This window comes from Zingiber officinale, chromosome 8B, assembly GCF_018446385.1.
Source record: "Zingiber officinale cultivar Zhangliang chromosome 8B, Zo_v1.1, whole genome shotgun sequence".
NCBI lineage: Eukaryota > Viridiplantae > Streptophyta > Magnoliopsida > Zingiberales > Zingiberaceae > Zingiber > Zingiber officinale.
In genome coordinates this window covers 15,012,117-15,028,810 of record NC_056001.1, presented here as the reverse complement: position 1 = coordinate 15,028,810, position 16,694 = coordinate 15,012,117, and the positions used below count along the sequence as shown (strand labels likewise).

At 35.9% G+C, this 16,694-nt stretch overlaps 2 protein-coding genes across 2 annotated transcripts; both read left to right on the top strand.

The window, feature by feature from the left end:
* Positions 1-193: 193 nt before the first annotated feature.
* On the top strand, positions 194-3,281 carry LOC122014934 (peptide chain release factor 1-like). Its single transcript, XM_042571472.1, has 6 exons — positions 194-546; positions 625-700; positions 877-1,007; positions 1,114-1,184; positions 2,186-2,267; positions 3,015-3,281. The coding sequence occupies exons 1-6, from the start codon at positions 241-243 to the stop codon at positions 3,033-3,035; spliced, it is 687 nt and encodes a 228-aa protein (XP_042427406.1). The 5' UTR covers positions 194-240; the 3' UTR covers positions 3,036-3,281.
* Positions 3,282-4,473: 1,192 nt separating this feature from the next.
* LOC122014872 (CLP protease regulatory subunit CLPX1, mitochondrial-like) lies at positions 4,474-16,688 on the top strand. The gene is made up of 15 exons (XM_042571362.1): positions 4,474-5,462; positions 7,235-7,296; positions 7,736-7,836; positions 7,944-8,023; positions 8,671-8,721; positions 11,330-11,404; positions 11,479-11,556; positions 12,562-12,615; positions 13,397-13,467; positions 13,569-13,668; positions 13,845-13,949; positions 14,316-14,378; positions 14,465-14,587; positions 15,175-15,318; positions 16,325-16,688. Exons 1-15 carry the CDS (start codon positions 4,650-4,652, stop codon positions 16,394-16,396), a joined length of 1,992 nt encoding a protein of 663 aa, XP_042427296.1. The 5' UTR covers positions 4,474-4,649; the 3' UTR covers positions 16,397-16,688.
* The last annotated feature ends 6 nt before the right edge of the window (positions 16,689-16,694 follow it).

The following is a 16,694-nucleotide window of genomic DNA, read 5'->3' as shown; positions in this document are numbered from 1 at the left end:
AGCATTAGATTTGATTAAATAAATTAAATTCTAGAATAAAAAATATTATAGAAAAATAAATTCATGCAACACAAAAATGCAGTGGACAGACAAGTCAGAGGGTAGAAATTGTCATTTATTAAATGAAATGGATGTAAATGCACAAGTTAGGAATTTTTCTCAGATCAACCCAAGAGTCAAAATTGATTTTGACCATCCTTGCGTTTCTTCTTTCGCTGCGGCTTTCGTGGTTCGTTTTCGATGGCTCGAGCGCTTTTGAGATGGCCTCCCTTCTTCCCTTCTCTCAACCTCAAACCTTCCTCCTCCCCTCACTTTTTCCTCCAACTCCCGCATACCTTTCTGCCCCGTACTGCTCCCACTTTGTCCTTCTTCTCTTCCTCCTCCTCGCCTGCCGCCGCCGCCAACTATCTCGATCTCTCCGATGACGATCTCATGGCGCAGTGCGACGTGGGCACCTTCAAATCATCAGGGCCCGGAGGTCAACATCGGAACAAGCGTGAGTCTGCCGTTCGCATCTGCCACCGCCCAACTGGCGTCATCGCCCAGGTCTCACATACCCTAGACCTCCTGGGAGTCAATCTGAGTCGCTGAGCATCATTTGATGATAAAGTTGGAATTTTGTAGGCTGCAGAGGAGCGATCTCAGCACAAGAATCGAGCAATGGCGCTTACTCGGCTGCGTACTAAGTTAGCTCTCAAAGGTTACGCTCCAAAAATCATTTCCTTTTAGGGAACTTGCTTAACTATAATTCAATTTTGAATTATTCTACAAAGATTTGAATCGATTGGGCTCTTTGTTTTTCCTACTAGCATATATTCTTATGTGTTATATATATCATATGGTCTTCCTGTTGAAGTATGCCTTTTCTTAAATTAGTCAGGAACGCAATAGACTTGGAAGGATATACACCTTCTTATGAGCTTCTTAAGATCCTGCCTGCAAAGTCAGCTATTAGGGGAAAAGATGTTGGCCCCCAGATTGGTCCAAACAATCCTAAGTTTGCTCTTGTATGAACGACTACTGCAACTGCTATCTTTTACTAATGGTGAATGTTGGAAGCCATTATTTAGAAAACATTAAAAAAAAAATTCTTTGGTTTTTTTTGTTCAACAGGGAATGCAAGCTCTGTTAGATCTAATATATGCTGTAGAAGGCTCTGTTTCAGAAACAGCAAAAGTACTGGGGTATTTCCCTTGCGTCTTCCTATTGGATTCCACATTTTGTTCGCTTCTTTATAATTTTAGTGCATGAGGGATTTTTGTGAATTATTTACGTTCCATACTTTAAATTTTTAAGCCTGAATACTTACTTGTGGAAGATTGCAAGCAAAGATACTCTTTTTCCTTATTTATAACAGATATAACTAATATTGCAATTAATTTTTATCTGGATTCAAGTTCACGTACACTGAGTTGTTTTCATTGTTTTTGTGTTACAATTGTTTGCTAAGGTTTTTTTTTTCCTACTAATTGCATGAATGGTTTGTATTGAGTGTACTTGTTACATTGTGACATGGTTCATCTTCATTTGGATGTTACTTTCTAGATATCTGCAACTCGAAGTTAAGCTATGACTTTCAGATTAGGAAAACAATTTGTTTGCCGGTTGGTTTGTTGGAAAGAAGAATTGAAGGGTTTCCTTGAACAGACTAAGATAAAAGGGGTTCTATAGTTGAATTCTGCCTTGGTTAGCTTTGTTCTTTGAAGATACAAACTGTTCTTTGAATCAATCAGATGTTTCCAATTACTTAGTTTTCCTTCGACTCTGTTATGATCATTTTCTATTTGATATCATCCTGCATTCTACAGCTGAGTGAACTGATTGGAAACAGTTTCCTTTGTATGTTGTTTATGCACATCAGATTGAATGCTCTATTCCAATGAATATCTTGAAGTTGTCCTTTGTTTTGCTATTCCTAGATCTGAACAATTTTATTTTTTAATACCATCCATGTCTGAGTTCATCTTACATGTACATGAAAAGCAAAACAGTCTGCACCCTTCATTCCTTGATCTAGTATCCATTTTGTGTCCCTTTATCAATAAGTTTGTTTGAAAATTTTAAGGAAGAACTATCAAAAAATTGAATTATCTAAAAGATCATACCTTTAGTAACATTCTTTATTGTAGCATCCTGTGAATCGAACTATTGCAGATCTCCTCAACACCTTAATTTTAAATTTCAGGCTGAGCACTGGTGCTTTGTCAAGGTTGTTGCTGTCAGATGATTCCCTTAGAATTGCAGTGAATGAATTAAGAACAGCCAAGGTATTTGTCCATGTTCCAACCTTGTTTCTTTCTCTAGACATGATGTTTCGACAAAATCTTGGCTTGCTTGAGAAGTTGCATCATTTAATGGTGTTTATGTTTCAGTAAATCATGACATTCCATTTCATTCATTCTAGCAAAGGTGATTACTCTCACCCCAGATGCCCCTCACAGCCCGTCCCAGATTATGTGAAGGGGGGGAAATCACGGAGTCAGCTTATAGCTGACTGCCAAGTTAGCTAGGGCATTCCATTCCATTTCATTCATGAACAATAAGAATTTTGAAGAGGAGCTAGTACATGGCTTGTTCCTGCACTAGTGTTTTAAATCTAAACTCTTTCACTTCATTAAAAGCTTAACCTAATAGATGGAGAGGAATGTGTTCATTTGTATCAGTCCCCTTGCATAGAGATTAGAGAATAATCGGATGGCTAGATTAAAATGAAAAATGGAACTAAACATTAAGGACATGCTTTTCTGAAATTACAATAAAACTATTAACCTTCTCTGTTCATTTAAGGTCAAGACAATAGTTAAGATACAATATTTGGCTCACATTTGTAATATTGGCTCACAGAACAAATTGAGTTCTATAAACTATCATCTGATTCCTATATTGACCCAGTTATTTTGTTTTTGTCAATTTTCAATTAACTTCATGCAGAACAAAAAAACTCAGTTCAACTTGTAGTCTATCAACTTTTCCTAGATTTGCAATCTGTATCTAAACATACTATTCCTTTGCAGGGTCTGAAGCCTCTCAAGTAACCAATTCTATAGTGGCGTTGGCGATTAACGCATCAGCAAGTTTTATATTACCCTTATCTTGTTTACGCACCTCTAGTAATTTTCATCTTATCCCTCATCAAAAATCCTTTTCCCATGTTCTTCCCTTTCGTTCGGAAACAAGTCTGTTAACACAAACAAGCTGCCATCTTTGTTATCAACTAGGTGTAGGAGGCATGAACAACATCTAAAATAAGAAGAGTTGAATGCTCTACTTCTTTGGATGCTTATTTTCAAACCATGACTTGATGCCCACATTGGTGATGTGTAACCATTGCTACCACTTGTGGAAAGATAAGAAATTAGGTTTGAACTTTCTATGTAATTCATTGAAGCAATGCCACCAAACAAGAAATGTAGGTGATATATCAAGCAGATGGTTACTGCAATCCGAACGGTATCCCAAGAGTGAAAGCCCCATTTTCTTAGGGTTTTCCAAAAAAAAAAGTGGGTTGGAGACTTGGAGATTGAAGAACAAAAGCAAGGGCTGTGAAATTTCAAAGTTTGGTTATCAAATTGGCGCCAACAGCATAGATTCTGATTAATTCTTGATTGTTTTGACTAATCAATGTGTTTTTGGATGGGTTCAATCAGAAACATCAGCTGCATTGGTTTGGTTTATGTAATCGATATTTGATTTATAAAAATGATATAAATCTTTTGTGAAGGAAAACATTCCTGATATCGAAACATTCCTATTGAGCTAAGCTTGTTTGGTCGACCTAGTTGGCTCATTTGAATTCCTTCCATATCAATTTTTTTTATTAAAAAAAGAAGAGAGAAAATGACCATCTTGTAACAAAATGATCAAAAATTTAAATTTAATGAACTAAATTTATTAACTCCCCATTTTACTATATGGATCCAGACTGCCTATATTTTACCTTAGAGTCGGTGATATTGGACCGTCTAGAATATTACTTACAAAATAATTTAATGAAATAAGTTGTTGAACTAAAACATTATAGATTCCACTTTCTTATTAGTTTGCTCTCATGTGTGTTTGTGTTTGAGTGCGTTGGTGTTATTTAAGTCAATTTTAATACTTTTTGATATACAAAATGTCATTTGTTAGGCTATTTTACAAAAAGAAAAAATAAAATTGATGGATAATTTCTCATCATTTTTATTAAATAACAATGTTATTAATTATGCTATGCAATGATAAAAGTATCAACTTCTAAGAAGCTTTTTTTGGACAATTTTAAAAATCAAGGGCATATTGAAAGGCAAATAAAGCTAGGAGTTAAGTTTCTTTACGAAATTCTTTATTAATGGGGGCCTCTCCGATTCGGATCTTAATTGGATCTGACCTCAATCGCAATCTAAATTGAAAGGTTGACTTTGACCACAATCCACCGTCCTTATTACTCACGCGAACTCATCGCGGCCGCAGACCAACTTAACCGTTAACTACCGTCTCTCCTCATCGGACGCCCTCCTACTTCCCTCGATAAGCCATTACGACTCCGCCGGAACACTACACCCTCAAAAAAGGAAGGAAGAGACCAGCCGCTTCCTCCTCCTCCTCCTCCTCCTCCTTCCCAGCTATATAAGTTCTTCCCATCATGTCCTTATCCTCGGATAATTAACTCGATGTCCGCAATCCTCTTCCGGTCCAAACTGCGGGCGGCCGCCTCCGTCGGCCGCCGGATCTCCACAGCCCGCTCGGGAGATCCACTCGGCGTGGCAACCTCTCACCGCCGCGAACTCCTCTGCCAAATCCGCCGCAGATCGGACGACGCTGGCGCCGGTAGCGGTGGCCTTGAAGTGCCTCAAGTGCGGCGGATCCGAGCGGAGGCCAACTGCCCCCGCTGCTCGAAGCACATGGAGGTCCTTTTCTCCTCGCAATCTCCGCCGCCGCCTCCGCCAGCTGTATTGGCCGGGACCGGTGGTCGCGGAGGGGGTTACCAGGCCATCAATCTGTGCCCTAGCTGCCGGTCCGCCTTCTATTTCAGGCCGAATCGGCTCCTGCCGCTTCAGGGAAGCTTCGTAGAGATAGGGAGGGTAGCGGGGGAGGAGAAGGGGGGAGGTGATGGTGGTGCAGGAGAGGAAGAGACGGGTAACCGGATCAAGAACTCGTTCTGGGATTTGCTGCGGGCCATGTACGGCGGGGATCCTCCGGAACTTTGGCCACCAATGCCGGGCCTCCCGGGGCCACCAACGCCTCCAGGGGGGAAAGAACTAGCGATTCACACACCACCAGGGCCGCCGTTGCCTCAACCTCATCAGGAATTAGGGCGCTCAAAGAAGAATGGAAGGGTTGGTAGAGGCGCAGGATCTGTTGTTTTGGGTAAGGAGAGCAAGGAGGCTTGGGGAGGATCCAATCTGGGGAAAGATTTGCCAACGCCCAAGGAGATCTGCAAAGGGCTCGACAAGTTCGTAATTGGGCAGGAACGTGCTAAAAAGGTAGATTTTCCTTGATTTTATCACTTAATTAAGAAAATTACTCATTCTGTCACTGCTGTAGTGCTTTCATTTCTCTGTTCTACATGCTAAATAATGATCCATGCCATGATAATATGCAAATTTATTGAGTGAACCATTAGAATTGTCCAAAATCTGACCTTACATTCATGGGTTTGGACAATTTATCATTTTATATCAATTTAAGAAACAATCTATAGGAGCATTTGCACCCCTAATAAAAAAGGACACATTTCTTAGAAAATAATCCATATTCTTAATGGAGGATATAAATTTGTGCAATGTCCTGGCACCACATACAACATGCAGGACAAAGCTATCCTGCCAGCTCTCTTCACTGGCCAACCAACAAGCATCTTATTCAGTTAGACTGAATTTCAGTTAAAAAATTTGCATGAAAATTGCACTCATTTAAAAATCGGGCAAGAGATGGGTGGATAACACTTGTTGATTGTCTCAGCGGAAGACAATCCTTTACTTTTCAGGTCATGAGAACTATCTCAGATTCTCAATTGGACCTTCTGAACATACTGCTACTTAAACTTTCCAATAATGAAAGGTGCATATTCCTGTTATATATGCTATGCCCCCCTTGTTCTCTGTTAGTTTTGCATGGATAGAAAGAGACATTAGGTATTATAGGCCCCAGCTTGATTTGAAGTATCAGCTAACTAGAAAGTTGTCATTCTTTCTGTTGTGGCACAGCAGTGAGAATGGAGAACAGAATATTAGTAGACAACTTTCAAGAACTAAAGTAGCTGATACTAGAATTAAAGTAGTTGATACTAGAATATTATAGGCCCCAATAAAATGTCTGCATGGAAAATCACTGTTGGGTAGTTGATACTAGAACTAAAGTAGACAACTTTCAAGAACCGAGGCTAAAAAAGAACAGATCTCTGATAATGGGTAAAAACAACAACAATTAGCTTAGAGTGAACTCAATCTCAAAATGCTGAATCTCAATTTCTTGAATTTTTCTACTCTTTGGCCTGTCATTTTGCTGAACTATGCTTTTCCCTGCATACATCATTCAGCAGTAGTGCACTCAGTTCGTTCTGGTTTAGATCATTTTACTCTCATTGGTCTTACTTGATCTCATTAGTTTCAAGTTATGTACAAATTTATCATTAAATCTCCAACAACAAGATGAAGCGTTTTTAATCAATATGGGCATAAATAATGATTTGCTTTCATCTGAATTTATATGTGATGACAATGCTATGCATTTGTTCTGCTCTGTTGAGGCAGGTTCCCCTAAGAAGGAATCAGGGCAATATTTATGATGGTTCCTTCTTTGAGTTCCAGTATAACGAGCCTAGAATTTGAGGCTTGTGAAGCTTTATATTGAGACAAGGCACTACACTTTTTTCTTGCATGTACTTATCTTGCTAAGTTCCATTTTTCTCTAATTTTTCTTGTCTAGACCTTGCACATTTAAATCTATCCAAATATTTGCATATTTAAATTGCATCAATTTGAATCTTCGCCATACCAGATTTTTCATGGTGTTTCTTTTCCATGATAATAAGCTAGTCAAAATATGGTGTTGGGTAGCTAGTAATTGAACTTGTTCATTATGCTTGTAGTCTTTTATGTGACTCGATATTTGTAGTCTACATAATAATTTTGAGTATCTAAAATTGAAATTGTCCTGTTCTCATTATTGAAATTTTTATTTGTTCAACTGTTTCATCAAAGTTGGTTATTTCAAATATTTATTTGATTTTGAAGCCTGTTAAAGTTAAATACAGGTACTATCTGTGGCTGTTTACAACCATTACAAAAGAATCAGTCAAGCATCTCCAAAGAAAGGGTTAGATTACCATTCCAATAATTCACAGTTGGACTTTTTGCTTCTATGAAAGTGTCCATTGGCATGAATTAAGTACATTTGAATCGCTGCTAAAAAGATTAATTTTTTATGTCTACTTTGTAATGAAATATACTAAACTTAAGAATTGTAACAATTATATACACTAGCTTTTAGAATTGAATAATTGTAGTTATTGGTTATATGCAACTTTGTCCACATGGCTCTATTTAACAATCAAAGGCCATGTAAGACTGCCTAATTAATCAATCAGATGCACATATCACTTGTATTTGATTAACATTTGTGATGATAAACTGTCTAGTCACAATAGTTGTTTTAAATGTAGTTTACAATTATTATAGTTCTTTATCTTTTCCATAAAGGTTATTTTTAATTTCAATGAATTTTTATGAACTAAATTTCCTGGTTCCATTTCCAGTTCAGGGGCTGATTCTGAAAATGTTGAGGTAGAAAAAAATCCCCATGATGATGTGGAGCTCGAGAAAAGCAATGTTCTGTTGATGGGACCGACAGGATCAGGTAATATATATTTTCTTTTATTTGAAATAGATTTTAAATGCTATAGATAGGTTTAATTGAGCCCATATGTCATATTCCACTTCTGATCAACATAATGACTAAAACAGGAAAAACTCTACTGGCAAAAACATTGGCCCGGTTTGTTAATGTCCCATTTGTTATGGCAGATGCAACTAGTTTAACACAGGCAGGTTCATTTCCTTAGCTTATTGTTCCACTCATGCATTCAAAATACAGTAATTTCTTGCAGCACATCTAATGACCATCTTTGAAGTCTTTTTGAATTTAGTTTTCTGTTTCTTATCCAAAATACATCTTTCTATTTTGGTTCAGACAACTTAATTGAATTTTAGTTAAAATGCTAGCAGAAACTAAATCTTTTCGGTTCACTTATCATGGCAATTCTCGTTTCTCATTTATGCCATATCTTGAGAAAATTACTTCTTATGATACCATAACAGTTACAGTTTTTTACTTTCATCAAACCATTAAATTAAGTGGCCCTGCTAAATATATAAAACTAAATGAGGCGATGAGATGCTATCTTGAACTGTTGAAAATAAGTTGAATTTCCATAGAGCTGCCTGTCCATTCACATGTGTGAGTATCAATGTGGTTCACCCAGGTACACTACATCACTGTTATGTATTTCTCAACTGTAACATTCTTTGAAATGACTAAAAAACAATGGATTAACTAGTGGAAAACCAATCTCTTTACCAGTTTGATTTATTTATCATGTATAGTATTTGACTAAGTGAAATGTGCACATATTTTCTTAATAGGTTTTTCACCTTGTTTGCTAGAAACTGAATTTGGTGAAATATCTTGCAGGCGGGTTATGTTGGAGAAGATGTTGAGTCAATATTATACAAGTTACTAATGGTATGATTTTGGATTACCCATAGACAGTTATATTAGTGCAAAATATTTGTTCCACCATGATTCCTTGCTGCATAAAATTGGTATAAATCAGCTGAAATCATGATATTATTAGAAATTTTAAAATTATTTATCGATAGTAGCTGTTAAAAAAGAATATACAATTACTTCAAAAGTCCTCTCTTTTTTTTACTTTTTAGCTACTATAATGATTGTTAGAGCATCCACATCAGTTACCCTATACAAAGGTTTTACCTTAAATTTTGGATAGGGTAACTAAAAACCTTCTGCATCAGTTACCCTATCCATTCCCTAAATTTAGATTTGATGAATAGTGATTCTCTAAATTTAGGGAATAAAACCTCTACCCTAGAAATAAAATAATATTTCTTTTTAATCTCTCTCCTTCCACTCATTCCATAAATATAATAATAAAAAATAAAAGAAAGAGAAAAAAATAATAAAAAAATTAAGGATGATGAAAATTTTAGGGTATTTGATGTAGTGTGTAGTGAAAAGTTATTATCTAAATTTAATAAAGTGAGTCATTTAGCCTAAATTTTAGATATAGTAATAGAAAAACTGATGTGGATGCTCTTATGATGCTAAATTCTAATATTTATAACTTAAAATTTTCTTTTATCTTCTAGTTTTGTTATTCATGCTTCTAAAATTATGCATCTTTTTTATTTAGGATCATAATATCACCTGATTGGATAAGTTGGCCTAAAAAAGTTGACAATTTAGCGCGCTCATGGTTTCTTTGAGCATTTTAAAATTTTTAAAAGATTCAAGGAGAGGGCTATGCTTTGTATATGAAGAACTATAACAGGAGGAAACAAGCATGAGAGTCTCTTTCTGTTTATTTGCACTAAACCTAAAATTATTGATTAATTTTATTATCACCATACTTTCCCCGTGATTTAGCTGATCATCTAATGTCCTAAAATATTGTCCAAATTGATGTTCCTTCTTTGGCTGCAAGGATTGAAGTGTTTATGATTTCAAGGAATTGAATGAACCTTCATCAAAATAATCGAATGCCCATGAGAATGTACTAGTTACTAAGATTTGGATGTGTTTGACCTCTGTACACTAACTACTCCACCTTGTACTTTAAGATCGTTAGTCATTATGTGATAACTTGTTATACAATCAAATTTAACATGATCAAATATATATTGATTCACCATTTAAGTTGGAACATATATATTAATCAAAGCACAATTACACAAACTACTACCAAGAAAAAGTGTTCTATAAATAGTTATTGTTAATGCCAAGCATAGAGAAGATGCCACATTGGTGCAGAGGTTAAGAGACTTTGATGGTACAATGTCAAGCAAGAGGCAGGAGATAGGAGGCTGAAATGATGCGTTAGTTGAGAGGTTAAAAAAAAATTGGTGGGGACCAACAGTAAATGTGATGTGTCATGGTAAAGGAGGGCGGAATTTTAGAGGAGAAAAGGTGAGTGCATTAGCCGAGGAAAGTCAGCCAGTGATTGCACAACAGAGGAAGCATTGCCGGAGGAATAACACTGGATTCATACTAGATCTGTTATAGAAGTAGGGTGGAAAGTTGTCTTGCACAATGGATGCCTTGAAGTTCTCTCATATGGGGGAATTTTCATGCTTGAGAATGCTGCTGATGAAGAAGCACAATCTGTATGGTGAGGAAAAAAACATACCATGGGATGATGGAAGGGAACATGCATGGAGGAGGATAGGAGAGGACAGATTGCTACATTAAAACTACAATGTGCCATTTCTAACTTGGACATCCAAGAATTAGAACGTTTGGACCACTCTGAAGTGAACTGGTGGAGAAATATTATTCAATAGAAATGGAATATTATGTCCACATTTAACTCACCATTATAACTGATGGCTTAATGGCTTATCATTATCCTCTGCTGGTCTAAACTATCTGTTCTGACTAGGGTCATGCTCTAGCAGCTTTCTTCTGACATAATTGGGCATATAAACAAATTTAACAAATTCATTTTTTTCTGGCAGATATATTTGTCCTGGTATGTTCAATATATTGGTTTATGATTCAAGAACATTATTATGAATTGTAATTATGTACCTTTCCACTAAATGCTTCACTATGAATTGCCTAATACAATCTTGTGCAAAAAGTTTGTTACTGTAATACCACAGATAAAGTTACGCCAAAACAAAAACATTATCTTGGAAAGTTCTGTTTGAGAATACACTTATTTCATAGCCATCTATAAACACATGTGATCCTCCATTTACCATCATTCTCACTAATCATTTTATAAGATTGCTTTACAAAAGTTTAATTGTTGAATTACCACACAGATAAAAGGACAAGTATCTTAAAAGTTGTTTAAGTAGCTTGTTGGTTCATTTCCATCTACGGACATTTGTGATCTTCCAGACTTCCACTCATGAGCATGGATGAATTTAGCATTTCATCCCCTGGGATTCAAACGTTTCACTTCTTTATGTATCCCTTCAAATTGAGTTTGCTTGAGATACCGCCTTTTCATGTCTAGTTTTCATTATGGTACAATGTTATTCTTTTAATAGCTTCAACTTATGTTTAAATGCTCTATTTTTTGTGTGTGTGTGTGTTTGTCTAGGTAGCAAATTTTAATGTGCAAGCAGCTCAACAAGGCATTGTCTACATTGATGAAATTGATAAAATTACTAAGAAGGTCTTTCTTTGATTAAATCATTATTTCATCATAGCCAATATGGTATGAATATTTGTCTAAATTCGATACTGCAGTCTGAGAGTCTAAACATCAGCAGAGATGTTTCTGGAGAAGGTGTTCAACAAGCATTACTCAAGATGCTAGAAGGAACTGTAAGTCACAGAATATTTTGGTTTTTCAGTTCTATATTTATCTTCTTTCTACTTATAGAAGGTGGCATGGACATGTCTGAAGAGATATTTCACTAAGATTATTTCTGCCATTGCTGAAGCATGGATTTATTGGTTTGTAATGTAATTAGGATTTGTCTAAGATTTGTTGCAATAGTCGGATGATGACTAAATCATTGTTTTAAGAAGCCCTCGGTTGAGCTGCACAAACATTGTTTTAAACACCCCTCGCTTTAGTTCACATAACCATCGCATATGCCGTCTATACATGCAATTAAAAAAATCTTGTCTCTTTCATTTAAACATTCAAACTAAACCAAATTAACTTTGAAATTGTAAGCTAACATATTTAGTAGCCTGACACTTGTAAGTGTTAGTTTAAGCAGATGGTAAATACTGCTATTATGAATATAAATATTTTTAATATTTTAACACTCACCGCATAAAGAGCAGCCCGGTGCACGAAGCTCCCGCCATGCGGGGTCTCGGGGAAGGATCCATTGTACGAAGCCTTATCCTGTTTTTTGCAAGAGGCTATTTTCAGGATTCAAACTCGTGACCTTTTGGTCATATAGCAACAACTTTACCGTTGCGCCAAGGCTCCCCTTCTTTAACACTCACTGCATATGCCTTGCAAATCACATATTCACTAACCGCATAGCATGTATGTTTTTGAAACCTTAAATCCAATATATAAAGTATACATTATCTCTAAAAACTTTTTTTGGGTTTTCTTTGGAGTATTCATGTTAAATAGTGTATTTTTTTAACAAAATGTGTCCTAATCTTCTAGAACCAAATAATTTTCCAACTCTCTGATAGATTATACTATTTTCTACTTGTTCACCTTTCTATGTTTTTGAACAAATTCTTGTCCTATAGGAATGGTTTAAATTTAATTGTACCTTCATTGCTTGCATGTTAGGGGTGAACCTCGTACTGAGGAATTCGTCCAGGCTTTTTAACCAAGTTTCCTATATCATTCAGATAGTCAATGTACCCGATAAAGGAGCTAGGAGACAATCTCGTGAGGGTATACAGGTACTTAGAAATTTGTTGTCAAATATTTTAGCTGTATGCACTTGGAGCCTTTTAAGTATTGTTTTCAGTGGTTCTCTGCACATTGTGTTATAATTTTCAAACTTTTTTCTATTTGTGGTTGATGATGATTTACTGGGAAACATTCTTCACTGATGCATGAATTCATTTGAGAAAATGCAGATTATGTGAATGGTATTTAAAATAGTTTAATGATAGATATATGGAATTTCTTGTAAGCATAGTTTAACAATAGGTTAATGAATAATTTGTTCCATTCAAGTTAGGTAAGAATTATGATCGTTGATCAAAAGTACCATAAAGAGGATTCTTATGTAATTCCAGGGTCAGAAAAGCCAGGTTTTATAGGCTAATTTTTACCCCTTATTTTAATTGCTATCCTGCTAAGTGGATCATCTGTGTTGGCAAAGAAAAGGAAAAATCCATTTTATCTTCAATCAATTCTAAACTCTTTTGAACTTGTTGGTTTGATCCTTATTTGACTTGAGAGGATTTGGCATGTTAAACCATTAATTCTGTTTTAACCTTGCCTAATATTCAATCAAATGCAACCTTAAATACCAAAGGAAGTTTTAGGATGTATAAATGAAGCTGCCAATTAAGATGTGGATCACGATAGATCTTTTGGTCTCACTGCAATTTTCTCAGTATAGCATATTGCATGAACTATTTGATATATACTTCAACTTCTACAGCTTTACATTTAAAAAAAAAAAATCACTTCATTCCATTACTTTGATATATTTTTGAAAATGCTATGCAGATAAATACCAAAGATATACTTTTCATATGTGGTGGTGCTTTTGTTGATTTGGAAAAGACTATTTCAGATAGGTAAAATAATTTCCCGATCTTAGATACCTCCAGCAATATTCCCTATATATTCTTGCTTGTCAAGGAGTATGAGAACAACCTTACATTTTAATATGTCACAGACGTCAAGATTCGTCAATAGGATTTGGTGCACCAGTACGTGCAAGCCTGAGAGCTGGTGAACAGACAAATTCTGCAGTGGCATCATCCTTGATAGAATCGGTGAGTTCCAAGTGCTAGCTAGCTGGATGAATTTCTAAAAAAAAGTTTTGCATGAATCATAAACATAATTCGTCAAACTATTGCTCTTCCCAATACTAGTAGCTATTTTTGCATATTTTTATGGTGTGCATATATATATTAAAACTAAGAGAGCTAATTTATATTTTTCTTGATAGGTTGAAAGTGGAGACCTTATATCATATGGTCTCATCCCAGAATTCGTTGGGAGATTTCCAGTTATTGTTAGTTTGTCATTGCTAAATGAAGACCAACTTGTTCAGGTAAGATAAAATCTCTATCATGTTTCTTCCACTTTATTTCCGTTTTGTTCAGTTCATTCAGTTTGTGCTGTGTCAACATTTATGTTATCTTCACAGTTCCACTGTAAATGGCTATAGGATTAGCACTTCTTTAGTTTCTGATCAGGTGATCTGTACATAGTAAAATATCCTAATATATTATGTGAGTTCGATATCATGGAGTTGCCTAACAATGAGTTCTAACTTCTAAGTAAATCAGTTGAATTATGTGTAATTGATCAATTTCTGGAATTTATCAGCCTACATAAAAGGTGTTACCTTGAGCTTGTTATAGATTTTCTTCATTCATCAATAGGGAAATCAACTGACCAAGAATGTCAACTACAGGTTTTAACAAAACCAAAGAATGCACTTGGGAAACAGTATAAGAAAACCTTTGATTTGAACAATGTAAGTCATCTATATATTTCTTGGAGTTCATTCTTCATTTGTTCAGAAGCTATGTTGAGTGTCAAGTTAATCACATTGCATCACAGGTAAAACTGCATTTCACTGATGCTGCTCTACGGCTGATTGCAAAAAAGGCAATGACCAAAAATACTGGTTCCCGAGGTTTAAGAGCCATTCTGGAAAGTGTTCTTACAGAAGCGATGTACGAGGTATGCTGAATTTCAACTAGTCATAATTATCTTTTAGTATAACTGAAATTTATGGCTCAAGTTATACAAGTTACCAGCATGAACATTATCCAAGGATAGTTTCTCAATGAGAGAAACTTCTTTAGAACGATTTAAGTTGAAAGTTCTTGATGCTATTGACTGTGGAGCATGACCCATTTTGAGTCGATTAGCCAATAATGAATTGAAAGAAAGTATGAAGTAACCCACACCTTGCATTTAAATGCAAGGTGTGGGTTACACTTTGACCTTTTGCTAATAGGCTTATCTGACACAAGCCTAATTTTAACCAAGAACCTGCGATATAAACTTTTGCATGTTCCAGAATTACAAATCCAAATTTATTTTTTAGATTGAGCATCGTCCAGCATGACTACATGAGAGGGAGTGCTCCATGACAAGTTATATTGCAAATAACTTTTCACAAAACATCCCCAACTGTATTATGTTTTCCTTAACCTTATTTTCTCAGCTTCTAGAGGGTGTCATTCTAAATCCAGAACTAAGAGACTTGGCAAGGCATGCACGGCCATATTCTCTAATAACTTTTTTTTGGCACTTGGATTTAGATTCCAGATGTGAAGACCGGAAAGGATAGAATTGATGCAGTTGTGGTGGATGAAGAGGCAATTGACTCCCTCAACAGGCCAGGGTCCGGAGTAAAAATTCTACGAGGAAATGGAGCACTAGAGCGCTACCTTTCCCAGAATAAGGTAACATTTGCATCAATTTTTTTATCTCATTAAACCATGCCTTGAGAATGATGCTTAGCATTTATTAACTGCACAATAAGCCTTTTTTTAAAAAATAATGTTACTTATGTCAAAACAAACATCCACTTACAAGAGCCTCTGGTTTTATTAATCATTTTCCCGTTTTATCCCAACTAAAACATTTCCTCTCAAGCAATCTTGGATGGAACTAAATCTTACAGAAGTCATTGCAGTAGAATTTTCAACCTTCTTCAGCTTATAAGTTATTATCATGTAGGATAGTCTCATCTAGAACTATTTACACTGGTAGCTAAACACATTCAGGGTGTATTTAGTCTGAGAGGAAGAATTCAAATACGCAGGGAGAGAGAGAGAAAAAAAAAACAAAATAATATATTTATTTGGCTTGAGTGGTGGAGAGACTAATTGAAGAGGATCTCTTGATCTCTCCTTTCCACCGAAATCAACTAAAACATTTCCGCTCAAGCAATCTTGGATGGAACTAAATCTTACAGAAGTCATTGCAGTAGAATTTTCAACCTTCAGCTTATAAGTTATTATCATGTAGGATAGTCTCATCTAGAACTATTTACACTGGTAGCTAAACACATTCAGGGTGTATTTAGTCTGAGAGGAAGAATTCAAATACGCAGGGAGAGAGAGAGAGAAAAAAAAACAAAATAATATATTTATTTGGCTTGAGTGGTGGAGAGACTAATTGAAGAGGATCTCTTGATCTCTCCTTTCCACCGAAATCAATCTGTCTAAAACCAGACAGATTGAAGAAGGAAAAAGAGGAAACTCACTGCTGCTTGGTTGAAGGTGGTCGTAGACCAAAGCTGGTCAGCTGTTGGACACCTCCAGTGATCTGATTGCCGGCAAACACCGACATCACCACCTCTATTTATTTTCTTCCCCTCTTAAGCTCACTACTGTTGTGACACAAGCAGCTAATATGCACGTAACCAATACTATTCCCCTATTGACACTTGAGTTAAATCTGCAGGAAAAGAATGACCACTCAGAGAGCGAAATGGAGGGTGAATCTGAGCTCGCATCTGGAGCTGCCACCCTATAGGCTATAGCTTTTCTTGATCATCTTTACTAACTGGTTAAATAAACCATTACTTGAGGAGACAAAATAATCACATATTATCCAGTAGAGGATATTCTTGAAGCCAAATTTTCCAAAGACATGGAAATCATAAATTTAAATAGCAGGCAAAGTAGTAGCCACTGAGGAGACAACCACAAGGTGAAGATTCTGACTCGGCATCCAACGAGATTAGAATATAATGTATTTGTAATTGTCATTTATTGTTGTAATCAAGCATTTGTTTTCATAGGGGAATGCTTCCTTCTGATTTATACTTAAT

Excerpts from the sequence above, each read along its gene's own strand:
- LOC122014934 (XM_042571472.1), top strand. The coding sequence starts at position 241 with ATGGCTCGAGCGCTTTTGAGATGGCCTCCCTTCTTCCCTTCTCTCAAC. Across the intron at positions 547-624 it reads CAACTGGCGTCATCGCCCAG|GCTGCAGAGGAGCGATCTCA; the intron begins GTCTCACATACC and ends GGAATTTTGTAG. Across the intron at positions 1,008-1,113 it reads ACAATCCTAAGTTTGCTCTT|GGAATGCAAGCTCTGTTAGA; the intron begins GTATGAACGACT and ends TTTGTTCAACAG.
- LOC122014872 (XM_042571362.1), top strand. The coding sequence starts at position 4,650 with ATGTCCGCAATCCTCTTCCGGTCCAAACTGCGGGCGGCCGCCTCCGTC. Across the intron at positions 5,463-7,234 it reads GGCAGGAACGTGCTAAAAAG|GTACTATCTGTGGCTGTTTA; the intron begins GTAGATTTTCCT and ends AGTTAAATACAG. Across the intron at positions 7,837-7,943 it reads GATGGGACCGACAGGATCAG|GAAAAACTCTACTGGCAAAA; the intron begins GTAATATATATT and ends TGACTAAAACAG.